This window comes from Drosophila takahashii, chromosome 3R (genome assembly GCF_030179915.1).
Source record: "Drosophila takahashii strain IR98-3 E-12201 chromosome 3R, DtakHiC1v2, whole genome shotgun sequence".
Taxonomy (NCBI): domain Eukaryota; kingdom Metazoa; phylum Arthropoda; class Insecta; order Diptera; family Drosophilidae; genus Drosophila; species Drosophila takahashii.
In genome coordinates, this window is record NC_091681.1 from 33,613,767 (window position 1) to 33,626,896 (window position 13,130).

At 49.3% G+C, this 13,130-nt stretch overlaps 6 protein-coding genes across 9 annotated transcripts; 4 read left to right on the forward strand and 2 right to left on the reverse strand.

Moving 5' to 3' along the window:
• The first annotated feature begins 81 nt into the window (after positions 1 to 81).
• On the forward strand, positions 82 to 1,293 carry Taf12 (TATA-box binding protein associated factor 12). 4 transcript variants are annotated; one of them, XM_070216677.1, is made up of 4 exons: positions 93 to 195; positions 355 to 393; positions 541 to 760; positions 821 to 1,293. In XM_070216677.1, the coding sequence occupies exons 3-4, from the start codon at positions 590 to 592 to the stop codon at positions 1,139 to 1,141; spliced, it is 492 nt and encodes a 163-aa protein (XP_070072778.1). In that variant the 5' UTR covers positions 93 to 195; positions 355 to 393; positions 541 to 589; the 3' UTR covers positions 1,142 to 1,293. The 4 variants fall into 4 exon arrangements, with proteins under 4 accessions (XP_070072777.1, XP_070072778.1, XP_070072779.1 ...); XM_070216676.1 differs by lacking the exon at positions 355 to 393 and having other exon boundaries at positions 82 to 195; XM_070216678.1 differs by lacking the exons at positions 355 to 393; positions 541 to 760 and having other exon boundaries at positions 96 to 195.
• Positions 1,294 to 1,668: 375 nt separating this feature from the next.
• LOC108068745 (zinc finger protein 271) lies at positions 1,669 to 5,365 on the forward strand. The gene is made up of 5 exons (XM_017158531.3): positions 1,669 to 1,906; positions 1,966 to 2,366; positions 2,421 to 3,330; positions 3,929 to 4,510; positions 4,567 to 5,365. The coding sequence occupies exons 1-5, from the start codon at positions 1,775 to 1,777 to the stop codon at positions 5,326 to 5,328; spliced, it is 2,787 nt and encodes a 928-aa protein (XP_017014020.2). The 5' UTR covers positions 1,669 to 1,774; the 3' UTR covers positions 5,329 to 5,365.
• A 309-nt stretch (positions 5,366 to 5,674) lies between these two features.
• LOC108065334 (FK506-binding protein 2) lies at positions 5,675 to 6,439 on the reverse strand. Its single transcript, XM_017153316.3, has 2 exons — positions 6,236 to 6,439; positions 5,675 to 6,170 (listed from the first exon to the last, which is right to left on the reverse strand). The coding sequence occupies exons 1-2, from the start codon at positions 6,380 to 6,382 to the stop codon at positions 5,901 to 5,903; spliced, it is 417 nt and encodes a 138-aa protein (XP_017008805.2). The 5' UTR covers positions 6,383 to 6,439; the 3' UTR covers positions 5,675 to 5,900.
• A 68-nt stretch (positions 6,440 to 6,507) lies between these two features.
• Slu7 (Pre-mRNA-splicing factor Slu7) lies at positions 6,508 to 8,512 on the forward strand. Its single transcript, XM_017152889.3, has 4 exons — positions 6,508 to 7,185; positions 7,239 to 7,467; positions 7,525 to 7,708; positions 7,774 to 8,512. Exons 1-4 carry the CDS (start codon positions 6,585 to 6,587, stop codon positions 8,476 to 8,478), a joined length of 1,719 nt encoding a protein of 572 aa, XP_017008378.2. The 5' UTR covers positions 6,508 to 6,584; the 3' UTR covers positions 8,479 to 8,512.
• Cpsf100 (cleavage and polyadenylation specificity factor subunit 2) lies at positions 8,425 to 11,036 on the reverse strand. Its single transcript, XM_017152761.3, has 2 exons — positions 10,713 to 11,036; positions 8,425 to 10,659 (listed from the first exon to the last, which is right to left on the reverse strand). Exons 1-2 carry the CDS (start codon positions 10,859 to 10,861, stop codon positions 8,538 to 8,540), a joined length of 2,271 nt encoding a protein of 756 aa, XP_017008250.2. The 5' UTR covers positions 10,862 to 11,036; the 3' UTR covers positions 8,425 to 8,537.
• Positions 11,037 to 11,706: 670 nt separating this feature from the next.
• Positions 11,707 to 13,089, forward strand: beta4GalNAcTB (beta1,4-N-acetylgalactosaminyltransferase B). Its single transcript, XM_017153202.3, has one exon. It carries the CDS (start codon positions 11,837 to 11,839, stop codon positions 12,800 to 12,802), a length of 966 nt encoding a protein of 321 aa, XP_017008691.2. The 5' UTR covers positions 11,707 to 11,836; the 3' UTR covers positions 12,803 to 13,089.
• The last annotated feature ends 41 nt before the right edge of the window (positions 13,090 to 13,130 follow it).

Below are 13,130 nucleotides of genomic sequence, written 5' to 3' on the forward strand. Positions count from 1 at the left end.
GTTTTGAACTCCATACCAGGGTGACCATAAAATATACTAAAAAGTTATAGAAAAATACCAAAGAGTGGCTGTCGTTTTGTGGTCGCCCAGAAACGGTCTTACTCTTCATTTGGCCGTAGCTTGATTATTTTTATTTTGTTTAGTAATTTAGGGAAAACATAAGTTTAAGAGAAAAGTGTCTAGACCGCAACAATTGTAAGTGTGGCCTGCTTTGAGGGCAACTCTTAAGTTTATCTTAAATTGAAATTTACACGTAAAAACGAGCAATACTCGAACCCACACATGAAATTTACAACTACTATTCTTTTTTTCATTTCGCTTGCAATCAAACACACCCACACACACCGACTGCAGTTGAGAAAGCAGGGCGACACACAACAACAAAAACAACAAGTACAATAACGCTTTTGGCTTTGGTTCTACACTATTAACCACCCACTCCATCCCCAAAAAAAACCCCACCCCACTACCCACCCACTTGATTCTTGAGTCTGAAGAAACCCAAAAAGCAATGTCGGATCTCTTTACCACTTTCGATAGCAACGGCGACGCCGAGCACCACCTGCACCACAACCACAACTCCACATCCATGGCCTCGCCCTCCCAGCACAGTCCGATGACCAACAACAGCAACTCATCCTCGCAGAACGGCGGTCCAATCTCCGGCTTGGGCACGGGTTCGGGTTCGGGCACCCCCTCCGGTGTTGGTAGCAAGTCATCCAATCACACAGCATCCGGCCAAGGATCCGAGAATACCCCAGTAAGGCACTGCACCCGGAATGTCCGTAAACCCATCTATAAGCCTCTTCCCCCTTTGTAGATGCTCACCAAGCCGCGCCTCACGGAGCTCGTTAGGGAGGTGGACACCACCACGCAGCTGGACGAGGATGTCGAGGAGCTGCTGCTCCAGATCATCGACGACTTTGTCGAGGACACCGTGAAGTCGACCAGCGCCTTCGCCAAGCACCGCAAGTCCAACAAGATCGAGGTGCGCGACGTCCAGCTGCATTTCGAGCGCAAGTACAACATGTGGATACCCGGCTTCGGGACGGATGAACTGCGTCCCTACAAGCGGGCCGCCGTCACGGAGGCGCACAAACAGCGCCTGGCCCTCATCCGGAAGACGATCAAGAAGTACTAGAATGCAGGATCGGAGGCTTGGTGTCGGTTGGCCGGATTTCCGTTGGCGTACGCCACCCGCACACACGCCACACAACTATATTTTAAGCTCCAATGTAGACTAAAGAACAAATTTACCCCGTTCTATCGTAGTAGTAAAGGATTAAAAGTGCATACATGATTTTACATTCAAGAATTGGGCGCATTCAACAGTTCTATAAAGCCGAGATCTCCAATAAATCACAATCAAATCGGTTAACTGAGGTATTATAATCTTAGTATCTGAATTGGACATGTTTTTGCTTTTTACAGATTTTCAAAATAAAAAATAATTTTACAGTTATCAATAGAAAAATGTAATTAATATTAGGGGATATTCTGGTAGAATTGGGTATAAAAATAGATATATATATGTTTATTCCAATTTTAAAAAAATCACTGTTTTTAAATCTATAGCCCCAATAATAAACCTGTGACTTCTGGTGAACGCATCCTGCGTTGCGGTATTTTTCGGATACTTGGTATTTTTTATGGAGCAATCTGGATTTTTCATCTCACGCCCCAAGGTCATACCATCAATAATGTTTTTTCTGATTGTTGATTTGGAATTTTCCTGAGAAAAGCCTTTAAATTGGCCGCAAACAAGGTGCTCGCCATGAAGCTGCCGGTGATTTGTCGCACCTGCGACTCCACGGACACCGACAACCTGCTGAAGCTGGCCACGCCCTCGAAAAAGTATCCGGACAAGCTGCTCTCCGAGATTCTCTGCGAGCTGACCGAAATCAATGTAAACAAAGTTGGGAAAATAAGTAAAAACCAGTGATTGAAATGCTCTCCTCCTTTCAGCTGGATGCCAGTGGAAGCCAGAAGCTGCCGCAGTGCCTGTGCAGTGGATGCACCAAGAAGCTAATGGGCGCCTATTGCTATGTGAAGCAGGCGCTGGCCGCCAACGAATTGCTGATGAAGCACCTGAGGAACGGAGGAGCTGCTCCCTCGACCACCGACTGCCTGCAGGAGGCGCCCATGGAACTGTGTGCCGAGCAGCATGTGGAGGTCAAGCTGGAGACGGAGGACGAGGAAGAGGACATCACTTGCTCGGAGCTTCCGGAACCGGATGAAATGGATGTGGAGAGCAAGAAGTCCGTGGATCCGCTGACCATGATTGAGACGGTGAAGCTGGAAACGGAAGTGAGGAGCGTGCAGAAGCCGTCGGAAGATGAGGCCGCTTCGGAATTTGATGACGAAGAGTGGGTGAACTCTAATCCTTACCTTAATCCTTAATTAACCAACAAAAATTGCAGCTCCCTGGACGACCTGCCGCTGGACAAGCGCATTCAACAGTGGAAAACAGGGAGGAAGTCCTCCGTATTCAAATGCCAGGACTGCCCGAGGAGCTTTAAACGTGTAGAGTTCCTGAAACGTCATGAAATACGCGTACACAAGCAGGATACCCGCTCCTTCGCCTGCTCCCTGTGCATCCGAAAGTTCAGCCGCAGCGAGGCTTTGGAAGCGCACTTGAAGGTCCATCGAAACTCCAAGCGATCGGCCAACATAAGCGAGCACAAGAAGGCCAAGGCGGTGGATCTGAATCTCTGCAAGCCGCACGGCTACAAGCTAATCGAGTGCATGATCTGCCAGAGTCAGTACAACAAGATAGCCGATCTGCGGCGGCACTTGGAGGAGCATCCTGAGATAGTCAGCCTGTGCGGTCGCCCAAATGTGGAGCCCCATGAGTTGGCGGAGCTGTTTTACCCCGACTCCAAGGACCTAAGTGAGGATCAGTTGATTAGCCTGATTCGCAAGGATCTGGCGGCGGGAATCTATCAGCGTTTCTACTCGATAACCAACCAGAGTGGCTACGAAATGGACCTGGACAGCTCGGAGACGGACAGCGAACTGGACGGCGATCCGGAGGATCAGCAGAAGAGGCGAAAGAAGTGGCGCAAGGCGAGCTACAGCTGCGAACTGTGCCAGCAGAAGTTCCCGAGAAAATATCAGCTTTACGACCACCAGCGACAGACGCACAGTTGGTCAGAGGCGCCCCATGTCTGCGGGCGTTGCGATGGACGCTTTGTGAGTCTGCAGCTGCTGCGGCACCACAACGAGTCGCAGTGCCGGAATGCACAGAAACGTTTCCTATGCCACAAATGCCCGCTTCGCTTCCGTTGGAAGCACAACCTGAAAACACACTTCCGCGAGCACAGAATTACAGTGAGTTTGGGAGCGATTTTCCAACAGAATACTATAAGTTATAGGGTTCGGAATTTAACACACATGTTAAAAACATGTAAAATTGCATTTTACAGTGTGAGCAAAGTTTTTGACATGTGAAAAAAAAAAAAAAAAAAAAACAATGTGTTATTAACACGACGTGTTTTTTACACACTGTGTTTTTAACACAAATGAAAATTACATTTTATGGACATTAACGAATCGAAGGGAACATGAAGAATCAATATTCGACCAGGATATCCTAATTGTTATTTTTAACCGTTTCAAAGCAAATATGAATTTTTTCAACTACAGAAGACCGTGAATTTTTCAGATCAACATATATTTCTGACGTTTTAATGTCAAAAACTCATTGTGTTAAAAACAAGTTGTGTAAAGAACACGTCGTGTAAATAACGCCAATAACCTGTGTGTGTTATTTATGCTTCTAACATATGTAATCTACAATTTTTTAAACACATGTCAATAATTTTTTTTTTTAACTTAACATGTTTTTTCCATTTAACATGTTAATAACACAAGTTTTTTACAGAGTGTCTAATTTTCTGAACCCTGTCTATAAACTTGCACCTTACAGAATCAGACCTTCGAGTGTCCCGAATGCAAGAGGGTTTTCGACAAGAAGAAATCCCTCACCGTTCACCTGCTCAGCGTGCATGCCGAGGAATCGAAGCTGATACCCTGCCAGTGGTGCAGTCGAAAGTTCTACCGCCATGACTACCTGGTGAAGCACCTGAAGCGGCATGGTCTCAAGGAGCAGGACATTCCACTGGCCGAAACCCTAATTGCGGCCACCTCGCGACCGAACGGAGCGAAGCGCATCACCTGTCGCATGTGCAACCTGCATTTCGAGCGTATCGTCGATCTGCGGGCCCACATTCAGCTGGAACTGAAGCTTTCCTTGTCGCTGCACCAGAGCTACGATTCCCTGCACAATTACTCCATAACAAATGAGTCTGGGTTTGAGTTGCAGCTGGAGGATTCGGAGACGGAGGACGAGATGCCATCAAGCGGTAACAGTCGACCCGTTTATATCTGCGAACTGTGCAGTGTACAGTGCAAGCGGAAGTTCGAAATGATCCAGCATCAGCGGACGATGCATCGTTTTGATAAAATGCCACACGAGTGCGATGACTGCATTTTCAAGTGTGTCTGCAAGGTGCGTTTTGCCTTGCCTTCCTTTCCTTTCCTCTCTTAACTTTACTAATCTTCTAGAGCATCATGGATCACCACCGGCTGGGCCAGTGTAGCAGCACAGAAAAGAAGCATCCTTGCGACAAGTGCTCCTACAAGTTCATGTGGCCCGAGAATCTGGAGCAACACGTTATTCTGCAGCACGGGAAATCCTCAGGGGTCAAGCGAATTTCCGATGGCGGCGAACTGGACAAGGATGCCGCCGAGGACGGGGTGCCGCTGCTGCAGTGTCCGCATTGCGATCGCACCTACCAGATGAAGTCGCGCTTGAACAACCACATCCGTGACGTCCACGTTAATGGCGACCGCAAGCGCAAGGAGGCCATCAAGCGCTTCCTGTGCTCCCTGTGCGGCATGGAGACGAGATCCGCCGCTGCCTTGGTGACCCATATGCGTCGGCACACCGGCGAAAAGCCCTTCAAGTGCGATCTCTGCGAGATGGCCTTTCCGCGGCACTCGGAGCTCGCCTCGCATCGTAGAATGCACACCGGCGAGAAGCCATTCCACTGCACCGTTTGCGGCAAGGATTTCGCCCGCTCCGACAAGCTCAAGCGCCACATGCTCACCCACAGCGGCTTGAAGCCGCACAAGTGCACCTACTGCGAGAAGAGCTACCGGCAGGCGAAGGATTTGAAGCTCCACCTGCAGCAGCACACCGGCGAGTGCCCCTTCGTGTGCGGCACCTGCGGCGAGCGCTTCATCCAGAGCAGCACGCTGGAGAAGCACCGGCTGATGCGGCGCCACTTTGACGAGGTGGAGGCGTGGCTGAGGCGACAGAAATAGGGGGTTCTTGCAATAAATAACGTGTGTGGTGTAGTATAAAAGGAATGGCATTTATTCGACTGGTCGTGGCATAGCCAAAAAAGTATAGATTCAATGAATTAATTAGAATATTGAGTTTAATAGAATTGAATTAATTAGAATTTTGAGTTTAACAGAATTAAATGAATGAATGGCATGAATTCCGAAATAATTCAAACGACAATTTCTTTAGAAGAAGAAAGGGCCATAATTTTGTGATTAAATCTGCCTGAATTTAATTTACTATGCAGTTAACATTGATTTGTTAAAAATTTTCCACTTCTTGTTCTTAAAAGAAAGCATAAAAAAATCTGGCAAATGCAAAAAATTCAGAAAAATTATTCATTCATTTAATTCGAAATGAATTAAAAGAACATTCAATTTATTTCACATAGAATTGAATTAAACAAATCAAAAATTTCATGGCATACTATGATAAAACAAAAATTGAATGATTCTACAAAGAGTATTTAGGAAAGAAAAAAATACATGTTTTTGAGTAAGGTTTGTTAAGTAAACTTTGGATGTTGCTTAGAATGGCAGCCTTTGTTCCTCTACAGCTCCTCGGAGCCCGATTTGGGTTCGATCTTCACCAGCTCCGTGTCGAAGAGGAGCAGCGCATTGGGCGGAATCTTGCCACCGCCCGCTCCACTTGCTCCGTAGCCCAGCTCCGGGGGAATCGTCAGCTTGCGCTGCTCGCCCTCGCACATGCCCAGGATGCCCTGGTCCCAGCCCTTGATGACCTGGCGGGCGCCCAGGGTGAAGGAGAAGGGAGTGCCGCGGGAGTAGCTGCTGTCGAACTCGGTGCCATCTTGCAGCGTGCCCTAAATAGATTAGAATTTCCGGGGTTAGGTTTCTGGGATGCTTCTTATCAGCAGATCGCCCTTACCCTGTAGTGTACGTGGACCAAGTCGCCGTTCTTGGCCTTCCGGGTGCAGTTCTCCACGCGCTTCTTAACCCCGATCTTCACCTTGGCATCGCTGGCCACAGCAGCGGCCACAAAGACGGAAATTAGGAGGAAGTAAGTCAACTTCATCTTGCCGGAATCTTGGTAAGAATAAAATAAACTCAGGATGCGACAGCTATTCTCACTGTTCGCAAAATGAATGTTTCCACTGTCTCTATAGTGAATAGTTGTCCAACACTTGCTCACTTTTCCCCTTAACAACACTCTTCGATTCGATAACACTTATCGATTACCCTTCAGTTGGTAAATAAATAAAATAAATTTAGCCAAAATGAGCTCGGGCCCCATGCGCACGCCCGTCTCGCAGATCATCCAGAGCAAGCACGACCAGGATGCCGAGGAGGAGCCCAAGAAGAAGTCCCGCGAGGACTGGCGCAAGGCCAAGGAGCTGGAGGAGGCGCGAAAAGCGGGAACTGCGCCAGCCGCCGTGGACGAAGAGGGTCGCGACATAAATCCCCACATTCCGCAGTATATATCCAATGCCCCATGGTACTACGGATCGGCGGGGCCCACGCTCAAGCATCAGCGCCCACAGCACGAGGACGAGCAGGGTCAGCTGGACAAGAGGGCGCCCAAGGGACTGAATACCACGCGCATCATCACCAAGTTCCGCAAGGGCGCCTGCGAAAACTGCGGTGCAGTGACCCACAAACGCAAGGATTGCCTGGAAAGGCCGCGCAAAGTGCAGGCCAAGTACGCCGAATCCATTGTCGTCCACGACGAGCACTTGGTCAACGAGGCGGCGGTGAACTATGACGAGAAGCGCGACCGCTGGAGCAGCTACGATCCGGCTAATCATAGGGAGATTATCGAGGAGTACGAGAAGGTGGAGGAGGCCAAGCGGCAGCTCAAGGCGGAGAAGCTCAAAAATGGTGGGAATACAGTCCTTTAATTTCCATAAATCACTCTTTATTCAATCCCTTAGATCCCGATGCCGAAATATCCGATGAGGAGGGCAACGAGGACAAATATGTGGACGAGGTGGACATGCCGGGCACCAAGGTGGACTCCAAACAGCGCATCACTGTGCGCAACTTGCGTATTCGCGAGGACACGGCGAAATACCTGCGGAACTTGGACCCGAACTCAGCCTACTACGATCCCAAAACGCGATCCATGCGTGACAATCCCAATCCTGCCGTTCCAGAGGAAGAGTATGTATAAAAAACTTAAGTAAGTTTTATATATTTCCTAACCTTTCCTTCTTGCAGAGCTGAGTTTGCCGGCGAAAACTTTGTGCGCTTCTCTGGCGACACCACAGCCCAGGCCACCGCCCAGTTGTTTGCCTGGGAGGCGCATGGCAAAGGAGTGGATGTCCATCTACTGGCTGAACCCACCAAGTTGGAGCTGCTCCAGAAGGAATACGAGCAGAAGAAGGAACAGTTCAAGTCGAGTGTATGTCTTTATTTAGCCTGAAATCTCCAAAGCAGTTATTAAAACAATTTCAATTGCACTTCCAGACCAAAACGCACATTGTTGAGAAGTACGGAGGCGAGGAGCACTTGCAAGTGCCACCGAAATCGCTGCTGCTGGCCCAGACCGAGGAGTACATCGAGTACTCGCGCAGCGGCAAGGTGATCAAGGGTGTGGAGAAGCCAAAGGCGCGCAGCATCTACGAGGAGGATGTGTACATCAACAACCACACGACCGTTTGGGGCAGCTTCTGGAACGCCGGTCGCTGGGGCTACAAGTGCTGCAAGTCCTTCATTAAGAACTCCTATTGTGTGGGCATGCAGGAGCCGGAGGGCTACTCGGAACAGCATCCCACCAGCTCCGCAGCAGAGCCCGCAGCCCAAGTTCAATTTAAGGTGCCAGAAGTGCCACCCGAAAGGCCCGCCTCCGAAGTAGACTCGGCGCCCAGTTCAGAATCCTCTTCTTCTTCGGAAGAGGAGGAAGTAAAACCGGAGAAGAAAAGGTCCAAGAAGAAGTCGAAGAAGCGCGAGAAGAAAAAGAAGGCCAAGGAGCAGCGCAAACAGAAGTCCAAGTACAAGGAGGCCAAGGAGGAGGAGGAAAAGTCCAAGAAGAAGGAGATTCCCGAGGAACTGGACGATCGCAAGCGGGCCTACAACAGCATGTACGATGTGAAGGCGCCCACAGAAGACGAGATTGAGGAGTGGAAGAAGAAGCGGCCGCGGGCGGAAGATCCCATGCTGCAGTTTATGTAGACAGTACAATAAAAAACTAATTATCTTAAACTACTGTTAAGAGAGAACCACCTTTAATATTAAACGATCGCATACTGCTCGTAGAGCAGCTCCCTGATCTTGTAGTACTCCTCGGACAAGCAGCCCTCCATGGCCACTTTGCCGGCATCGACGCGCCGCAGGGCCAAAGTGCCATTGCTGCACCACAGAACGCCGCCGGAGAACTCCGAGTTGATGTTGTTGCGCATGAGAATCTGCTTGAAGTCCGAGAGCTTCAGCTCGTTGATAAGTACCGAGTTGTGGACGGGAATCTCATCCTCAGCCAGCGTCTCTAGGGTCAAAGTCTTGCCCTCCTGGACGGCTGCATCCTGCTCCACGGTAACGTCCATGGGTGCTTCGATGGCCTTGACGCGCATGCCCAGGCGACCGTCCACCCAGGCCACCTCCGCATCCTTGCCCTTTTGGAACTGCAGCTGCGAGACGAGTCCTTCGGTGAGGCGCACCTGGTAGATGTGTATCTCGGTGGTCACGTCGATTATCTCCCCCTTCTGCGGCGTGAAAACGCGCGCTCCCACATTCTGCTCGCAGTGCCTGGCCACCACCTGGGTGCCCTCCGCATTCCCATGGATGACAATAACCCGACGTGGTCGCAGCTGGGAGAGAATCTTCAGCATGGACTCTCCATCAGAGCGACCTTCGAAATCGATCCTCTGAATCTGGGCATTCACTTCGATGGTTTTTCGTTGGTTTATCAGCTTGGTGGGCTTCTCCAGCAGCTGGACATCGTTGTCGCCGAGACCGCCGTTGGCCTGTTGATCTGCTCCCCCGCCCGGTTCCTCCTTCTTCACGTTCTCCTTGTTCTGCTCCTCCATCGGCACGAAATCGTAGCCGCCCGTGTCGGCGATGCGATAATCGTCCAGATTGATGATCTCCCCGTACTCATCGTACTTGACCTTCTCCTCGTGATACGGAAACATCACATGGTGTCGCTTGTTGGACTTGAAGAAGCCGGAATGATGACGACCCTCCGGCCGAACGACAATGTCGTGCTTGCCCGTAATGACGCTCATTTCGATGTCGTCCTCGGACTCGGAACTGCTCTCCTCCTCCACATCGGGCTTTACGATTAGGGGATTGAGCTTCTCTCCCTGCGTGCGAATGTATTCCTCCAGTTCGGCGCCCTCCAGTTCAACCCTCCGCCTGACATCCAACTCGATTTGCTTGCCCGGCGTACAGTTCTCCACCAGTTCCATGGCCAAAGTGCCGGGCGATGTGCGTGTGGTCAGGATGATGCTGTTGTTGGCATTGCTGGCCCATTGCACAAAGAGATCCCGCGTGAAGCCGCTCTCCAAGTCTGGAGTGCTGGCCAGGACCACTTTTGGACCGGCGGGCAGCTTGTAGACATCCGCCAGCGAATGGCAAAGCTGGATGTGCTTGAACTGGAAGGGATTGTTGCGGGCTCCCTCGAATGCTTTTGTCAGCTTGTCGCTCATCCATTCGATCTGTGACTTGGCAAACTCAATGACGTTATAGCTCACGTTGTTTAGAAGGGCCAATGAATAGGCCATTAGACCCGATTCCTTGTTCTTCCACAGCTGATCCAACATATGGGCCAACTCCAGGACACGACCTGCCGTATCGACGGCTATCAAAACATTGCCATTATTGCGCACCGTCTGCAGGATGTTGGTCATCAGCTTTTCATCGCGAGCCCTTCGCCTGGCCTGCTGATATTGTGCATTATAGGCATCCGTGATGAGCAGCGAGGGTCTCTGCAGCCTGTCCAGCTCACAGCCACTTAAGTGGCGCTCCTTCTTGTGATTGAAGTCGGTGGCATAGACTATATCCTCCTCGCCCACCTTCACGATCTTCCAGATGGTTCCGCCTATCATGTGTCCTGCATTCAGGGGTGTTATGGATATGCCATAGCCCTTGCCCTTCAGCGAAACCGTTTGGTTGTACTTCAGCTGGGTGATCTTCTCGAAGGCCGTGTCCACGTCGTCCAGGGAGAACAGATCAAAGTCGCCCATGTTGAAGTGCGACATGTACAGGTCGTACATGAACATTTGGCCCATTTTGAACACGGGAATTGTGGCGTAAATGGGGCAATTGAGTCCCAGTTTGCCCACTAAATACGGCAAGGCGCCCAGGTGATATGCATCCGGGTGGGAGAGCAGCACTGCATCCAGGGTGTGCACCTGCCTGGGAATAATCAAAATATATCATTGTCCCCACATTTGATTCAAAGGTTTTACCTCTTTAGTTCCTTGATGAAGTTGGCGTCGAACTTCTCGTCCCATCCGCAGTCGAGCAAAATCCGCACATCGTCTATCTGGAGGATGTAGCACGGCGGGGACTCGTCCATCGCCCCGGAAATGGTGTGCAGCTTGATAATGGACGTCATTTTTGCCAATTAAACCTGCGACACATGAAAGACAAGAAATTGCTAAAAACTTGTAGTTATCCACCGGTCCAGGGATGCAGAACGAACTTTGCTGGCGTTGCCAGACTGTTTTTTGTTTTGTTTACACAGTGAATATCAGTTAAAGAGACCAATGGATACCACGAAAAAACATCGAAATGTAATATTATAGGCAATATTTAAATTTGACAGTTTTGTTTTAAAGTGATATTATAAATTATAAATTTACTTTTAATAAGTTTTCAAATCTTACTCAAGAAACATGCATAGTATCAATAGCCTATTGCTTAAAACTTTTATTAAGCTCTAAATATGTATAAATAAAATAAAAATGGTCAAAATTTTACAAACCGCTTATAGAATGTTTCCATTTTTCATGCTTGAATATCAAAAAGTTGTATATATGTCCTATGAAAGACTTAATTTGTAAACATGTTTTAAAATGTTGCGATATTATGCTTTTTAATTTTCTTATCTATGACTCAAATCAAATAACTGCTTATTCAAATAACCCTTATCAGTTTTTTTAATTAACAAGGGCGCAGTCAGACTTTTTATAGCGAACCGCCCAAAAAGTCTACAGCGGAAGCAAGTATTGGGAAATACAGTGTACGCTCATTAGGAGTGAATGTTTGTTTAAATTGATTTTTATGAATATATCTACAATTTTTAATAAGAATTTATTTTCCAAAGTTGCGATAAGTTGAATTAAAAAATTTAGTTTATTAAAAAGGAATTTTTCATGGTCTAAAAATATTTTTTATACCAATTTTTTAATAGCTTAAACACCATAGATTGCGTTACATTGAGGTCTCACCGTAGAAGTGTTCGCGTGTTGATGAGTGGCATCCCTGGTCGTCAGCTGTGATTCGCCAGCCGCCCGCGAATCTCGATTGCATCCGGAGCTAGGATGCGGAATAGCCACAGTTACCGCTGAATCAAGAGTTCCTGCCAACGATGTTCGTGAGGCTGTGGATCCGGAGCTTCCACATCTACGACCTGCTCTTCGCCATCGGGCTCATCACGCTGATCGTTTACTTGTGCCTGCCCTTCCGGTTCGCATCCCACTACGATTACATCGAGGAATCGAAGATCGAGGAGGCACTGCTGCCGCAGGTGACCAGGAATGTGTCGCTGCAGGAGGTCTTCGAGTGCGAGTACTCGGAGATTATTGCCGAGAACCGGTTCGTCTACCATCTGGCCCACTACCACGACGATGTGCAGCGGGAAATCCATCCGGGTGGCGAGTTCCGACCGGAGGGATGCCAGGCCCGCTACAGCACCGCCATTATTGTGCCCTACAGGCAGCGGGAGGAGCAGCTGCACGCCTTCCTCACCTACATGCACAACTACCTGCCCCAGCAGCTGATCCACTATCGGATTTTCCTGGTCGAGCAGTTCGACCACAAGCCCTTCAACCGGGCGATGCTCTTCAATATTGGCGCCCAGGTGGCGGCCGAGTATGGATTCCCATGCCTGATCCTGCACGACGTGGACCTGCTGCCCCTGAATTCGGGTCAAATGTACGCGTGCACCGAGCGCCCGCGGCACATGTGCTCCGCCCTGGATCACTGGCGCTTTCGACTGCCCTATCGCGGTCTCTTCGGCGGCGTAGTGGCCATCAACACCGTCCAGTTCCAGCAGATCAACGGTATGTCCAACCTGTATCATGGCTGGGGCGGCGAGGACGACGATCTCTACGAGCGCCTGCAGGCTAAGAACATTGACATCTGTCGCTTTGCCATGGAGTTCAGCGAGTACACCATGCTGAAGCACAAGCCGGAGCGGCCCAATGCCAACCGGGTGGCGCTCCTGAGGGCGGCGACCCTGCGCCAGCACTCCGATGGACTCAACTCGCTGGCCTACAAGGAGGTGGAGCGACGCATGCACAGCCTGTTCACCCACATCCTCGTGGAGACCTGAGAGCCAGTAATTGTTATATGTATTTAGCTTGTAGGCCAATCGTTTTCGTAGTCGGTATATCTAGATGTTTTAACCGTGGATGCACTAAGCTTAGCAACCGATTAGCTGCCGCCTTAGACAATGCGTTCCGAATCGACCGTGATATCTCACTCACTAGGCTAAGAAGCTGGAAAGGATGGGGGACTAGTCGAAGCTGTAATTGAAGTACAATTTAGATGTCTCAGATTAAGCGGGTATCGCCATGTTAAGCACGCTCTGCCTCTGCCAATAATAAATGGATTAAACTATGCTATTTGTTTAAATTTAGAATTAAGATGTTTTGAATATT